The sequence below is a fragment of the Cryptomeria japonica genome, chromosome 9 (genome assembly GCF_030272615.1).
Source record: "Cryptomeria japonica chromosome 9, Sugi_1.0, whole genome shotgun sequence".
NCBI lineage: Eukaryota > Viridiplantae > Streptophyta > Pinopsida > Cupressales > Cupressaceae > Cryptomeria > Cryptomeria japonica.
This window is the reverse complement of record NC_081413.1, coordinates 156,544,390-156,562,010: the sequence shown is the minus strand read 5'-3', so window position 1 is coordinate 156,562,010 and position 17,621 is coordinate 156,544,390. Positions and strand designations below refer to the sequence as shown.

Sequence of the window (17,621 nt, the reverse complement as noted above, 5' to 3'; positions counted from 1 at the left end):
ATGTATTACATGTATTTAATGTCTGGTAGAGTCATTCAAAACCATTCAACTTCACCAACAGATCAAAAAAGCATTTTCACTCAAAACAATTGTAAATGTCTCTTCAATTCCTTTTCCCATATGAAAATTTGAAAAAAAAAATTATGAAGAAAATCACAGAAATGCAATTACATTGGAGGTAAAAAATTATGCGAGTGTGATGAGTATGATGCCATAAGAATCATAGACTTTGTAAAACCTCTACTGTATAACTTTTAAAAGTCTGCCAGAAAACTTTAAATTTTCAGCTGAAACGAAAGAGTGTATGATCAAATCTAAACTGAACCCTCATTTTTTTCCTCATATATAGTGTTCAGCATAAATTTATTAAATTGGTATATGCTATCAATTGCCAATAGTATAACATTATTTTGTTAGTGAGATCCACTAACACTAAATGCTCCAAAGCTGTGATATCCTCCCAGATCTCATGGTCTCCCTAACTTAAAGAATTCTTGCTGACCAAGATCTAAACAAATTAAAAGGTGGGGAATGAAATCGACAGAAAGGAGCTTCAAATCTACAGAGCGCGATATTCTTGCCCATGATATCCACAGTTAGAAGTAAAAGCACCCGAATTGACGGTAATTCTGGGCACTGCTCCAATTCTTCTGGGGATGAGAAATAAAATAGCATCTGTCGCTTAAACGGCTAAAATATATATAAATCTGAGAATCCGAATCAAACCAGGAAGGCCGTACAAGCTACCACAGACAAATGGTACACAAAAATCGAAACTTACAAGAAAAAATAAAGAAATTCTTGGAATAAAAAAATACATCGAATACAGACACATACGGCTACCCGATGAGGAACCACGCCGCGCTTCAGGTAAGCCGCCGTCTGTCTACATGTGACCAAGAGCTGCTGCTAGCGAAAGAACAGCGATCCCGATTCCGGCAGGCGACAATTTCCCGGCGTTAAGATTAGCCTTGGATTTGTCCGGGGCTGCCAAATCGGTATCAGGCTCCGGCGCCGGAACAACGGAATCCTCCTTGGGAGGCGCCGGAGGAGAAAATGCCCGAGCTGGAGATTCGGCAGGAGCCGGACCCGGAACAGTGCCAAATATTTGAAGAGGCTGGAGAACCTTATCAATGGAGAAAATGACCAGTGGTTGATCATCAACAAGGGTTCCTGAAATAACCGCAGTGTTGACACCGCTGTGCACCTTTGCAGAAGATTCACCATTTTTACTCACCGAAAGTGAGTAGCGCAGGCGACCTCCAGAGGCTAGGGTTGTAAGATTAGCTCTAGAAGAGCGCAGCGTCCCTAAGGGGCTGTAACCCTCCCGCGCATGGTATTCCAGCAGCTTTGCCTGAAGATTCGCCGGAAGGGCTTTGAACTTCTTGATCAATTTTCCGCGAAATGCACCATCATTTGGGGCAAATACTGTAAGGCCGCCGGCGGCGAGGACTTCTTCATAGGTTTTCAGCACGCCGGTCTGGTTCAGCAGGCGAGCAAACGTTTCATGGCCGGTGCGTATCAAAATTTGAGTAATATTCACCTCCTCGGGAGCTACCGTCGGCGCTTCGGCTATTCTCGACGGCACGATCATGTTGCTAATCTGCACAATAGAAAGATTGTAGGGTTCTGAGATAATCGACTTCATGTAGTAAGCATCAGGGTTCGAACCGTGGCCATCCGCAACCGCTCGAAACCCTACGACTCCCTTCTTCATGTCGGTAATGTTGATGAAGCCGTTCATTCCTTTCGCGGCTCCCGACGCCTGGAAGAGCGAGGTCGAAAGCATGGTGCCTTTCCGAATATTATGCAGCTTCGCATTGTCGAGGTAGTCCAGCAGGACGTGCAGAGTGAAAACGTGCTTCAGGGTTTGGAGCCCGTGACCTCGGCTAAGCATGGCCTCCACGGATGCGTTGGAGACTGCGAGGACTGTAACCACAGATCGACTGTTTACATCATCTGCGATCCTTGTCTTCGTGAGGTACTCGTTGAACAGCCCCAGCGATGGGTGCCCTGCCAGCACCTTCGTAATGTTGTGTGCACTGCAAGTACAGAAGCACCAGCTCAGAATCACAACTGTGAGATAGAAGAAACAATGCTGCCGCGGAGCCTCCATCTCCACGCCAGGGACTCGAACTCCGGACCTCTGCAGCAAGGAAGTATTGATGAGTAGGTACCTTGCTTCGCTTTTTTCAGAAATTATTTGCCCCGTGATAGGGGATAATGCGATATTATAGATAATTTCACCTTGTCCAAGGTGACGAGTTCGATTCTCGCGCCCTCCGCTAAAACGAATTTGCGAACAACAGGTAAGCACAAGCGACAGCTTTAATTTTTAATTGTTTGATTAGCAAACGGTTTTTTTGGGTAACGGGACACGTGGCGGGCTTGTTGGACGATGACTGGCCGGGACGGTTAAGTCTAGTACTCTAAAGATTCGCGTGCCGTCGGTTGGAGGAAGCGCTACCGGCTAATCATAATTCTCTGTTGGGATTATAGCTGGCGCTCTTTAAATTTGAGTGTCTTTCATAAATTACTCACGAGTTTAATGGGATTTTAGACCGTATGAAATGTATTATAATTGTGCACGGGCATTATGGACCGTCAATCCTATCTTGTTTAAATATTTGCACTAGTTTTGTGGGATTAAGGCGTATAATCTATATAAGTGAGATTGTGTTTCCATGTGAAGTAACAAGAACTTTGGCTAACCATGAAATATAGAGAAAAAAATTATATTTTGTTTTATTATTTAGTTATATTTGTTATAGCAATTGTGAGATTTTGATTTATTCAATTTTTTCCAAATACGATTTATAAAAAATTATTTTATTTTATATGGACATTATTCTTCCAACAAGGAAACTTCTATTTTGTCTATATTTGCTTACTTTTTGTCATTTATGCCACTAGCTATAAACTTGGGTAGTACCATGTGTGCTCTTTCCTACACATTGAAACATGATTTTTTTTATTGAAACCATTGTCTTTTAATGAACCTTCAACACTAATTTGGTGTCCAATGATCAAAATGAATCTAGGATTGTTAATTTAAGCATCTAGCACTCAAAACACAATTTACTATTTTCAATTATTTAAGGCATCCACCATTGTTGCACACACCACCTACTGCCATAACCACCTACATGTGCATCCTCTGGGGCCACACATTCTAAAACCTATTTAAACTACTTTTGTTGGATCAAGTATAGATGTTTAATTGAGGAAGGCCTCTAAATGTGTATTAGTGCTAATTTTCCCATGTTAAGTAATGACAAGTACTATAATAGTTGTAAAGGATAGTGACAAGGGCAAGATTTTTCATTATAAGTATAGAAGACATAACCTTATGCAAGCATGACCACATCATATAGGATGCTAGCATGCCAAGAGGACACACACATGTTGCAATATCTTTTCAAACGTACAATTTTTATCTTAGTCCAATAATGCAATATCCTTCTCTTTTGTGGTAGTTCAATATTAAATCCCATAGTTATTTGTCCAAAATAAAAACATTGAAATCTATTTTATATAGATATATAAAGTGCTTTTGAATTCAACTATGTATTTTTTACATTGATTTTTAGATAAACATATTCTAGTAATTAAAAGTTGAGATATTTCACTAGGTTGTTTTATTTTTTATTACATTTTGATGAACTTGACTTTCTTTTTTGTAACTTCTTACAACTTTGAAAAAACTAAAAACACAACACCAAAGTAAAAAGTAAAACAAACAAAAAATTCAATGAGAACACAAACTTAAACCAAACCCTCACCCACACATGAAAATCTTCCTCTACATTTTTATGCTCATATTTTCTCTCATTCTTTTAATCTTTTGGTTCACCTTTAACTACTAACCCATGCTACCCACCTCATTATTCTTTCTCTTCTCCCAATCCCCTGACTTAAGTGTTAAGACAAAATTGAGAGGATTAATTTCAAGGTTATGGTTGAAACTCAAGTTTACAATTTCAATTTGTTCCTATGTTAATCTAGGATTTAAACTTGTGAAAGGCATAACAGTTGTATGCTTAAGGGTTGAGGATAGTAAATTGAATAAGAACGAAATGCAATTTGTCTTAAAGATAGAACAACTATTCAAAATCCTCTTATCTGTGTTTTTAATACTATTTTGAATCAAAGATTTTACAAACAGAATTTTGTGCTACAAGAAATGTGATAAAACAACTTGACAACAGAAGTTGGATAATGCATTCAAACAATGGCTGAGAGTGAGCCCTGCCTCCTAGTTGTTCGATTGAAAGAAGCACTTATAAAAATTTATGCAAGCAACTCAAAAGATTAATTCTATCCAAACAATAATACTAATATATTACTTCATAGATATCCCAATTTCCCAATTTATAATTATATACAAATAAATCAACATAAACCTACGAATTTCACCATTGAAATTTACAACTATTTTAGTTTCTCAAAGTATGAATTTAGATTCCATTCATGTAAAGTGAAGCTTTAGATTAAACGTCAAGAATTGGAAGTCAAATCAACGTAGGGCCCTTTTAAGAGAATTGTGTGAATGCGTGCCTTTGAAGAGACTAGACTTAAGAATATAAGGATGGAAAAAAATAATAAATCTACGTTCTTTCCTCTCTTCCCAAAAAGGTGCACCTCATAGACAACTAAATTTCACAAGATATTTTTTGAAATTTGTGAAAGGAAAATGTCTGGAATTTTAATTAATGGTGAGGATAATGATAGGTGATAATACATTTAATTTTTTTTAAAGTTTTATTAGATTGAGATTATTTTTAGACAATTATGTGGAAGGTGTTCCTTTATTTGAAAGGGACGATTTGTTTTTTTACATCAACAGTCAAAACTTGATGAAAAGTCATGCAAGACAATTGTATCAATTTGGGTCATCCATTTTTTGTTATTTTAATTCTTCAAGTATTTTTTCCAAAATGTGTTAAAGTATTCTTCTGCAATGAATTGTTGTTATTATTAATTTCCATCCCACATACTACAAGGAGGAAGGAGGATGAAATTTTGAAACATTTGTTACTTTTAAAGTCAAAGTCACTTGTAATACACATTGCATATGTTCATTTAATTTTGACAAATATATTTTTGAATATTAGGTGCTACCAATTGTTGAAGAATTTTTTTATTGATATTATAAATTAATTTTCGAATTTTAAGAGTTTTTGTTCTACACAAAAGACTTAAGAATAAAAGAGTTTTACTTTCAATATTATATTATATAATCTATATTTATATTCATATTTAATATTTAATTATATATTTATGTTATATATAATTTATGTTTTGGTTATATTTTATAATAGATTTTTAAATATAATATTGTTTAAATTAATTATCCATTTATTTTTTATAATTTATATTTATATTTACATTTTTTTAAATAATTGTTTGTTATATTTTAAACAATTTAAATATATTTTATGTAAACTTCGTGCTTTAGTTTATTATTAATTAGATTAAGTTTATTTATTTGAAATAAGTTAAATAAAGAAATTTACGTATGAATATTTTATTACAAAATATGTTTAATCTATATTTATTTAATTTACTTTTTATTAATATATATAATATATTATTAAATAAAAATATAAAATTAATAAGTATAATGTATTATGGTAAATCTCTCATTTTATCTATATCTCATTATCTATACTTCTTCTCTCTCTCTCTCTCTCTCTCTCTCTCTCTCTCTCTCTCTCTCTCTCTCTCTCTCTCTCTCTCTCTCTCTCTCTCTCTCTCTCTCTCTCTCTCTCTCTCTCTTCTTTCTATATCTCCTTATATGTCTACTTGTTTATCACTCTATCTCACCATCTATATATTTCTCTATATCTCAATCTCCCTCTATATCTCTCTAAATTTTCCTCTTTATCTCAATATATCTCTATATCTTTATCTCTCCTTTTACCTCTCACTATCTTTATATCTATCTATTTGTCTCTCTTTACCTCTCTCACTCTATCTTCATCTCTACCTCTACCTTCATCTCTCGCCCTCTATCTCCAGACATGTATCCCTCTCTCTATCCATCCATCTCTCTCCCTCACCCTCTTACTAGAGCTCTATATCTCTATATCTCTCCATATTTCACTCTTTGCCTCTATATCTATCTCATTATCTCTCCATCTCTATACCCTTTTATATTTCCCTCTCCCTATCTCTCTATATATAATTTCCTATCTCTATCTTAATCTATCCATCTATCCCTATTTCCCTCTCTACATATTTATCTTTTCCATATCTTTATATCCATTTCTCCTCTCTCTTTATCTCTTCCTCTCCTCCATCTCCTTCTCTATCCTCTTACCCCCCTCTATCTCTCCCTATTGCTATTAAAATGTGAGCCTTTTGGTAGGCCCCAATTGACCTCTTGTACTGCATAAATGTTTGCATGTAAAAGACCAAAATTTTCCCTAATAGATCTTCAACACCTCTTCGGCTTACCCATTGCATACAAAAGGTGCAATTACTAGTTTTAATGGATTAGGTTTGTTTATAAATAATAAGTTATTCAAAAGAGAATATAGAGTTGATAAGAAACGAGCATGATCTCCTTAAGGGATCATAGGAATATTTTAGCTAATAGATGGTCTTGATGCACAAAAGTACAACAAAGCACAGTGAATGAATTAGCATGCATCTGAGGATCTCACTTACCATTGTATTTGTAGGCACCTAAAATTGTCTCATGCTTTCATACACCAATTTTACTAATAATTCCTTAATTATTAATTAAATAATTTTAATTATTTAATTGATCTAATTATATTCTTTGGATTAACATTATTCCTCCATTTTAAGTTCATAACTCAAATCTTCCTCTATTTCATAATCAATTAATCTTTAATAATTTTCTTCTGAACATTATTTAATTAATTCCAATTATTTACTTTAATTAAATAATCTTTTATTATTCAATTAAATCAATTTCTATAATGTTCCCATAATTAAATAATTTCTTCAAATTATTTAACTAGCTAATGACGTCCTCCCAAATTAAATATTTTTTTTAATTTATTTGAGTTCATTTCAAATAAATTTCATTTCCCTCCAAATTCAAGTTAACTTCACTTCCCTCTCATTCCAATTTCAATTTATGTTTTCGAAAACCCAAATTTCCTCCAAATGCAATTTCACTTCAATTTACTACATAACATGTTGAAAATCCTTAACTGACACTGACTCTCAATTCCCACTAGTGAGTCAACTATTACCTTTTTCTAACTAACTAGTCAATCTACTCTTTTAGAAATCACCTTTTTTCTAACTAATCAATCAATTCTCCTAACTGGTCAACCAAATTAGTCATCGAGTCAATCAGATGAGTGAAATTCTCAATCAAAGTTAGTCACATTGAGTAATTGTCTCCCACCAACCTGTGTCATGAATCCTCAACAGTTGACCAACTCTATTCTCAAATCAATCTCAGTCGTTAATCCAAATCCAGTTTATCTATAAAATCAACATCAATCCTCAATCATCACAACCACATTCTTCAAATTCTTGTGCTTACATTCTGCAAGTACCATGCGACTTTGAGAGCCACTATTATTTTATTAAACAAGGAGAATAATTATAAAAGTCTCATGTCGCAATTTGACATTGAGTTTGTCATTGTTTTGATTGTTTGATTCTTTATTTGTCGAATTCGTTTGCATACTTTTATTATGTTACAATTGGATTAGTGATAGATTAAGTTAGTGGTTTCTTAATAATCTATTACATTATGTTTTTTCCCAAATTTTCAATCGTATGCATTTTGGTGAACCAAACGTGAATCTAACAACATTTCTATGTTTTGTGAATTTTGAATTATGTGTAGGTTATAGGTCCCAATTATGCATTTAACGAATATATGTCACATCTACTAAATTTTCTATGCTTGAGAATCCTACAGCATCGCATACAAGCAGTCAGGCGATGCATTCGACAAGCACAGTAACACATACAACATGCAAAACGATGTACAAGCAACCCAAAATACCACACATGCTTGATGACATACCACATTCGTTATGATTGGTAACACAATTATCTGAAGGTATCAATCCCAGTCTTGTTGTTTTCCTTTATGTTTTCTGTTAATTTTAACTTCTAATTTCTGTTATTTTATGTTCCTATAGTAAAATTTTGTGCTACTAATCTTCTTTTTGTAGCATGTTCGAAAACATGGGTAGAAGATCTTAACAATGAAACTACTATTCTATTTGTTGCAAGGAGATTAGAATTAGTTTTCTTTTCTTTTTTTGGTATATTTTTGCCTAGTAGTGTAGAAAACATTTACTTTCTTAAAGGGAATTAACCTCTGTTTGATTGTTTGGTGCTTCATCACATTTTGTAATTTACCTAGAATCCTATGAGAAGTATCCTCTCCCCTTTCCTTCATGAAGCTTGGGTGTAAGATAAAATCATAGGATTCCTATAGGAGAGGCTTCCTTGGGGATTTCATCACCCCTTGGTTTGACCTCGAGTAGTATTTTGTTTGGGGCACTGTACAAAAAGGGTTAAGAGCGAAATTTGTAGCCCATCTCATGTTCATATGTTGACGTGTCTCAATTGGGATGTGGACATATGGGCCATGCTAGGTTGACTAGAGACTTGAGTGTCCCACAATCGAATATGTATATGCTAGTTTCCTCAAATATAAAATAAGAACCCTTGTGATCAAATACTTAACCCTGTGCTTGATAGTTCAAGGAGTGTGGATCATACCTCGTAGATACCCCTCATGTACCTCCCTTAGTAAAATAGAAATCCCCTAGTTCACAAGATATTTGAATCTTTGAGGTAAGAGGAAAGGTGCGTCATTGTTTGTTGAGTGTGTGATACTAGGCCCAAGGCACCAAACCTCTTTTTGTATGTTGTGAATAGGTATTTTATCACAGTAGGGGCCCTATCTTAGTATCCTTTGTTGCCTTGAGTAGGAAAAGCACTTTCTTTTTTAAGTATTTGTTAAAATTCAATGTGTTGATACTACTAGACTTAGTCCAATCTATGGGCTAATTTAGGACCTTAACATGAAACTTTGGATTTCAAAGTTAAGTCCGAGTCAACAACCCATTATCTTCTTTGTATTTTGACTGTTTGTAAAACCTTGACCAAAATTGAGCCCAAAAAATCAATAAAATCGAAGTTATGCATTTGTTAAACTTCTCATGCATTTGTAAATCTATTGTGTAGCTATAATTAGTATCACATTCACCTAAAATATTGTACTCATTTGATCCAACCCTATGTTGCACTTAACTATTCTAGTTACACATTTGCATGAGTTAATCTTCAAACCAATTGATCAATTCTTAAGCCAAAATTAGGACACAAAATTGCCTATGTCACTATGATTGCCAAATCCTTTCCTGTTAATAGTTTCGTCATTAGTTTTATAGGTACCACTTGCACATTTTAATGTCTCTATTAGGAAGTCTCTAGCATAACATAGTAGTCATTAAGTTTCTTTAGATAACATCATTGGCATGGTATTGAGACCAACTTTGAGTACCAAGGAATCCAACTTTGACTGTTATGCCATAGTGGTAATTAGATCATTTTGACCTCTCAAACTTGTATTGTATCTACATCAACAAGTTCAACCCTTCCACTTGTTTGTCTGGTGAAGGTAAAGTCTCTAACACATTGTCCCAAATTGACAAAAACCTTTGAGGTCCTAATTAGCCTTTTACTAAGCTTAGGCATCCTTCATAGACTTGGTTGTCCAACCTTTCCAAAGCTCAAACATCTTAAGACTAAGGTAGTCATTTGTATCATTTAGAGTCGTTTCACCCTATTCCAAGATCCAAATATATATATTTGCATAATCATTCCCTTGCAAGTTTCGTCATTCTAAGAAGTTGAAAATTTTAAAAAATAGAGATTAGCTTAATTGTTTCCTTAGCAGTGTCGTCATTTCAGAGATTTAAAATATCCAAAAACACAAGCTTGTACAATCATTGCCTTAGTTGCATAATCATCCCAAAATCCTTGAGTACAACAAAAAATATAGTTTGGCGTATTTATCTTCCTTAGTGTATTCCTAAGAGTTGTCTATGGCTCACGCTTGATCACAAAGAGAAAAGAATCAAATGGATCTCACCAATGACCCAAATTTCAATCCTTGCAATATTATGGACCTTATGTCACACTCTCATAGGCAAACTCGAAGATCACCCACCTTAATGAATCATGCTACCATCACCAATCCTAATGATTTATTTTCTATGGATAATGTAGGAGTTGAGGAAAAATCAACACTACAGCTCCTAAGGATAACCTGCATGCAAACTTGTCACAGAAGGAGAGAAGAAAAAACAAAGCTATGGAGGCCAAAATTCAATGATCCAGAAAAGAGGAGTCATATTGATTGTGCAAGAATAATGCAATATCATTACTTAAATTACAAAGAGAGAATCCTTATAAAAGGATACTAGAAACCCTAAAGGAGAAAACCCTAAAGAATTACAAGATGCCTAATTTTAGCTTAAGCATAGAGTGTAATAGACTAATAATTAAATAATTAATTATTAGCCACAACATAACGACTCTAACAGATAATATTCAAAAAGGGTTAACCATTCAAGAGCTTGAGCGGGCACAATAAGACCCCCCAAGTTCTTGTAGTCATAAATGTAGTCCTCAATCATGAATCAAATAGGTACTTCCTATTGTTAGCTTCGAATGGTGCAAAATTACTCCCTGGTTTTGATATCTCCACATTAATGCAACCCAAAACCCAACCTTTGTAAAGTATGGGATCCTCAAAAGGGTTGTCATTGCAACCAATATCCACTAATTTTCCCTTGGTTAGCACCACTCAAAGCGCCACATTAAATTCCACATTTACCTCCTCCTTCAACAACCCTCTTTTCAATAATCCACTAAGTGTTTAGAGCAACATTTCTTCCACCCAAGCTCCCACACCTTCCAACACCAATACCCAAAGTTAGAGATCGACCCAAAGTATGTTGTCCTTAAGTACCAATGCTTCATCTCAAGAAATGACAGGGGCATCACAAATCTCCACTTCGCATCCAATAGGATCCACTTTCAGTAACTTGAATGCTCAATCGAACCAAAATCTCCACTCGTGAAACTCCTTCGCCAAAACACAATAAAATGTCAATACCCAATATGCTTACTTTACTCCACTAAGTGCTCCGACCAGTTCCCAACTATCACACAATTCTACCTTCCATCAATCGCCAATCTATACCAATACTAATTCTTTCATTGACTTGAATCTCAATGTCAAGGTTCCACTAAAACAAACTGATATACTCATGAAACAAGTGCAAAATCTACAAGAGTAAATGGCTACCATTCAAGTTGGGGGTCCCAAGAAAACTTACACCATGGGGACCCCAAGAAAACTAAACAACCAAGGGGATGAAGAGCACACACCTTCCAACAATACCCCCTCAATGCAACTAAGAGATTCAAGCTCATGACCTAAGCTTTGATACCATTTATTAGCCAAGGTTTGTCGTTGTGCCAAAAACCAACCTTTTAATACTTGATACAAACACCAAAGATAAAAAAAACCATCGGAGGTGGTTAAGCTATGTTGTGAATCCTCAAGGGTCATGATGAACAACCACGAGGACAAAGGGGGCACACCTTCCAACATAGTCCACATCAGAAAAAGACAATTTCTCCATTTTTTAAAAATCATGTCCATATCCTTGTGGCTAGAATCAATTAGATCACACACACTGACACTTTCATCTTTCTCCTTTGCAACATGGAGTGTATGAAACTCCTCATTTGTAGGTGTAGACACCTAAAATTGTCCAGTCTAATTAAATAAATATTTTATTTATTTAATTATCTAAGCTTAATTCTTCTATTAATTAAATAAATCTTTATTTTTTTAATTAATTCATTTATCCTCTTCTAGCCTTATTTCTCATTTAAATAAATACATTTATTTATTTAAATTATCCTTTTCCTAAATTAAATAAATATCTTATTTATTTAATTATCCCACTTCCTCTATTAATTAAATAAATCTTTATTTATTTAATTAATTCATTAACCTTTTCTACCCATGACACATGTCATTCATCTCTTAATTCCTACACTACCTACCCCTTTCATTATTTTATTATTTCTTTTACCTACCCTCTAATCATAGCCGACCTCCTTTTACACCTCTCAATCTTATCCCTCCATTTCATATTGTGTCTTCTATATAAGGAGATGCTTCCTTCATTATCAAACCCTAATCAATCATTCTAATTACTTGATCAATGGACTACTTGGCATATACGATCCTACTTGCAACCACATTCCGTTCTTTGTTGAGCTCTTGTGCACATAAAATCTGAGAGCAAATACATCAAACAAGATCAATGGAGATAGGAAGAATGGAGATCCAAACCCTATTGGACATGTGATGGTATAATCTTTGTGATTTCATTTGATTTGCATTGTCTTAGGTAATCTTCATATGTTATGGTGGATCTTTGTTGTTGTTAGGCTAGGGTTTTGTGGTTGAATCTATTTAGCCTTTCAATATCGTTATTGTTGTTATCCATTTTCACCATATACAGTAGGATCAACAAACAAAAAAAAATGAAAAAAAATGTTTTTGTACTTCAAGACTCTTACTTGCATCCCTAACAACCACATCATCATTGCACTCTGAAGAAGACCCACCAAACAAGTCATCATGAATAGTAGTAACACCATCAATAACATTAGTACTAGCACACTCAATTAGCATGCTTAAATTTTTTGGATTGTACTTATGGGCAATTAATCTTGCACCAAGATAGAAAGCCTCATAACACATGCCTATACATAAAATTTCAACATGCCTTCAATCATGTGAAAGATTGTTAATAGTAGCAATAAACCTATCATGAAAATCAAAGATTGAGTCACCATCCAATATTTTGAGGTGTTCTATATTTTGGTAAGGAGGGTCAAGGTCATGGAAATGTGCATATATCTCATTCAAATCAGAAATAAAATCACCTTTTTCATCATTAAACATTATTTTTGTATCATGTTGGACACTTCTAGATGGAAAATGGTTATGTGACTACTCATTGTTAAGGTCAAGCATGCATGTATAACTTATTAAATAAAAAAAATCTTATCTGGAGGGATAAAAGAAGCATGGAATGAGAATAACCAGCTAATTTTTAAGTGCACATTTATTTGTGTAATTGAAAGAGAAATCATAATCATCCATTATTACAAAACACTTTTTAATGTTGAGATAAAGATACACTCTTTTACTCAACAAGGGATTGATCTTGAGGCTAAGACCTTCCACAAACATTCTAAATTATCATAAAATTAGTCACTGGTAGTGTAGAAATTAATTTTAGAATGAATATGTGTTATGAATGATTCAACTAAAAATAAAAATAAAAAACTCTGAGAAAAACCTAATTATCACACCTTTTAGAGAGTAATGTTTAATACATTCATATCTTACAAATTTTTATGAAGTTATAAGTGAAACTATCTCAATGAATCATAAAATTATTCTTAATTGTAGATGCACGTGCAAAATATTTTTCAATTATAAAGAGGTCTTTATATTTAGTCACTCTTGACCTAGATGTAGTCATATGGGTTAAATGTGTAGCTTGAGTATAGATTTTTTTTGTTAATTAGGTTATCCATTTTATTTTATTTGAATTCCTATTAAGGCATACATCTAGGAACACCCTCTTGAATTTAAAATAAGATCAAAGAGTAGGAGATGTTACCCACTCTTAAAGCAAAACATTAATCATCTTCAATGTGTAAATGAACATCTATTTCACCCTCTCAAATACATTCTTAGCATTAAAGGTGTAAAAATATGTGTTTAGGATTGTGGACCTATAGTTTTGAGACCCTATAGGCGGAACCAAACAATGCAACAACTAGGAGCATTAGACTTCAAGGGTACTGTGGGAAAGGTGCTTGAGTAAGGGGGAGGTTGAAACTTTGGATTTGATGGGCGACTTAGTGTGAGGATTGGGGAGTTGAGGTTTTGGTAGGAGGCATGCCAATTGGGACAAGTCTAAAACTTTCATAAATAAAGAAAAGAGAGAAGGGTTCAAAAGTGTGACATATGAGTTACCTAGCTAAGAATATATTTTAACTTGTGATCGTGATGGGATAATGGAGCATAAAGTGTTTGGGTCACAATTTTGGAGTACTATATACTAGGTACCCAAATAAGGAGATATTAAAAACTACGATCCAAATGAGTTGATGTAGTGTAACATGTCGGGGATCAAACATGTGTGTACATGAAATTTTGAGCATGCAAGAGCAATCTAAAATTATATTAACCTTTTCTATCAAAAATACAAGTAAGACTCATAATTAAGCATAGGAGTTAACATAACGTGATGCAAACCCAAAATATCTCAACAAATTAACCCTTGTTGCACCATAATGAGGTGGTTGTTCTCGTGGATGGTTGGATGTCAGTGATCTTTCCAACAACAAAAGGTTGAATTTGAAGATGTTATGAATGTCTTGTGTTGGATAAAGGTGTTGTACCTTGTTAGTTCTTCACCTACATTCTAATTACATCTTTCACTTAAGTATACTTAGTGACAACATAAGACATTTCCAGCTTTAGTGGACTTTTCATGTTATCACTTTCCACCTCATGTAAAAATTCCACCTTTAGTGGTTTTACCATGTTATCACTTTTCCACCTTAGGTCAAAGTATTGCATTCTTGATAGGAATACAATTTATTCTTGTCATATTATTTCTCTCTTGTTCTCGTTCATTCCATTAGGCCTCTAGATCCTGGGTGACTACCTTCATAGCAAGATCTTACAACTTGGATGACATCCAATCTATAATTTTTTTGCTAAAAAAATACATGGCTAGTCAATTAAAATATGAGATTAGTGACTCATGATGGTTGAGAGACTTGGGAAGATGGGAGGATGACAAATTTCTTCATTTGGTTAGAGGAGATGAAGGGAGAGGGATTGAAGGTAAAATGAAGGGTGGATATTCTCCTTGGGAAGATTGGGTGGACAATATGGAGGAGGTAATTTGAAGTACCCTTGAGGGAAAGGTGAGTCCTTTGACTCACGTGACGCAGTACTAAGACTATGTCACTTGTACAAAGGCCCGTGAATTTTTACACCTTGGAAGATGCAGGGGATTTGAAGGGGTTTGACTAGGACTTGGTTGTACAATTGAGGGATTAAGGGGTTGAGAGTCTTAGCCCACTTAATGAAGGTGTAGAAAACAAATAAATAAATAAATAAGATCATATTTATTTAATTTTTGGGGTCAGGGGTGGGGGAGTTAAGTAAATAAATAATTAGATTTATTTATCTAAGGTAGAATATTTAGGAGGACTGATTAATGGTTTAGACTACAAATAAGTGTAGATGAATAGTGATGATTTTATTAATTAAATTATAAAAGATCACACAATTAACAAGGGAATGCAGATTAGATAATTAATTAAATAATTAGGGTTGTATTCAACCAATTGTAGAATAAATAGTCAAGTAATAACAATACATCAATTTTATGTGTCTGCAGTAGGTACCCAAGCAAGGGGAAGGCTAAAATTCCTACTCTAACAAGGTACTAAGTGGAAAGGGTTAGAGACTCAAGGTTAGAGAAGTTGAGGTTATCACAAAAAAGGTACCCAAGTAAACAAGATTTTGATACTGCGATATGAGTAATAAAAAGTGAAGTTGGGAAAAAATACATATCAAGAAGGGAAACCATGAAACTTTTGGCAACTTGCATGTATTTAGTAAATTGAATATACCTCCTTGCTTATGAATTTTTGAACTTAATAGACACACAAGTGTAGAGGGGGAAAAATAAACCACACTGACATGCAAATAACAACCTCTAAAGGACTTACTAATCTACCTCTCAACTCCAGGTGAGTACAAAGCCTAAGGTTGTCAAGTACCTTGTAGATAACACTGAATGCATCACAAAGGCTTCTTGATTCCCTCCACTAACTCTCTATCTAAAACATCACGTGCGGGTCTTAGACAACAGTGCGACGCACTGATGTCCCATATGAATAGTGTACATAATTTCTTACAAAGAGCTTAGGGTGACAAATACGTGTTCCAGGTGAAGTAAAACTAGACAAATAAATAATGAAAAGCAGAAAATAACTATGGAAATGTAAAAGGATAAATGAAAGAGAGGAAGGAAATAATCTTACAACCGGTCCATGGTTGAAGCCTCCAACAAAACAATTATTCTCCAATGAAACCTACACACAAGCTAGAGAGGAAAAATGTTAGGGTTGTATAGGGGTTTGCCTTAGTCAAACCCTCTCTTTGGTGTTTCCACCTCCACAGACAAATAGATAGATAGTTAAATCAAAAGATAGATAGATAAAATGATAAATGATCAAATAGATAGGAGATGTGATAAATCCCCAGATGCTCAAATATGCGATAAATAGATAGAGAGATACTACCAAAGAGGCTTGAGGAAGCCAAGAGTGTTATGCGAGGTTGCTATAGCAAGTGTGTGTGTGTGTGTGTGTGTGTGTGTGTGTGTGTGTGTGTGTGTGTGTGTGTGTGTGTGTGTGTGTGTGTGTGAGAGAGAGAGAGAGAGAGAGAGAGAGAGAGTACTAGAGATATTTTGTCAAGAATATAGAGAAATTTAATGGAGAGAAAAGATGGATTTAAAAGAGAGAAGAGGAGCGAAAAAGAGTGTTGTCGAGTTGTTTCAGAAGATTTTGAGTCGTTTCCATTGACTAAGGTAGGTGACAAGTGTCAAAACACAAAGTATTGACATTTGAATGTTAAAATGTCGTAGGATGAATGTGCAAAATGCTAGTGTCCAGACAAATCATGCAAAAAAATGACAAGTGGCAAGAGAAACACATGGCTAATGCAAAACCAAAGCTGAAGGGTAATTGCTAAAAAGGTGTCTTAAGCATCTTGAGAAGGCAAAGGTTGATGCAAGGGATGATATGAGCCTACGTAGATGTTAGGAGAATGGACACTAAAGTGGATACAAAATTGTAGGTGAACTTGCAAAGGGGTATGCAATTTTCAACTCTACAACAGGACATGAGAAGGGAGAACATATTTGCAAACTTCAACTAAGAGAGACTGGAAATAGGGATTATGCCTTTGTTCCGCAAACACAAATATTGAAAAAGGGGACATGAAATTCACCTTAATAAAATTTATGAAATCATATAGTTAGTCTAGGGAAAAAATGAGTACTCATCCATTATGAGTACTAATACTCAAGATCTAATAAAATTAGCATCAAAAGAAATTAATAATTATAATCTAGTGGGTCATAGCCAAGTCCAAATTAATGCCTTTATCAAATTTTTTTTACGCTAGCTATTTTGTGACTTCCATCTTGTACAAATCAATCATTCGTTTTCCATACTTGTAAACATCTTCATTGCATATTTTCATATTTAGTAGTGTATATGATGCATTTAAATGTTAAAAAATAACTAAATATTTTCATTTGCAACTTACAACTGCAAACACATATATGTATATTTGCATAAAGAGTTAAAAATATTTGTAGTTGTATTTACATATTTAGTCACACATCCCACTATTTACACATATACCCAATTATATGTGAAAGTACACATAATTGTATGCATGTATGTACAACTCT

The 17,621-nt window shown here is 34.3% G+C and overlaps 1 protein-coding gene across 1 annotated transcript; it reads right to left on the bottom strand.

The window, feature by feature from the left end:
* Positions 1–305: 305 nt before the first annotated feature.
* Positions 306–2,327, bottom strand: LOC131059144 (fasciclin-like arabinogalactan protein 8). The gene has a single exon (XM_057992506.2). The coding sequence runs from the start codon at positions 2,114–2,116 to the stop codon at positions 887–889; it is 1,230 nt and encodes a 409-aa protein (XP_057848489.1). The 5' UTR covers positions 2,117–2,327; the 3' UTR covers positions 306–886.
* Between the last annotated feature and the right edge of the window lie 15,294 nt (positions 2,328–17,621).

Excerpts from the sequence above, each read along its gene's own strand:
- LOC131059144 (XM_057992506.2), bottom strand. The coding sequence starts at position 2,116 with ATGGAGGCTCCGCGGCAGCATTGTTTCTTCTATCTCACAGTTGTGATT.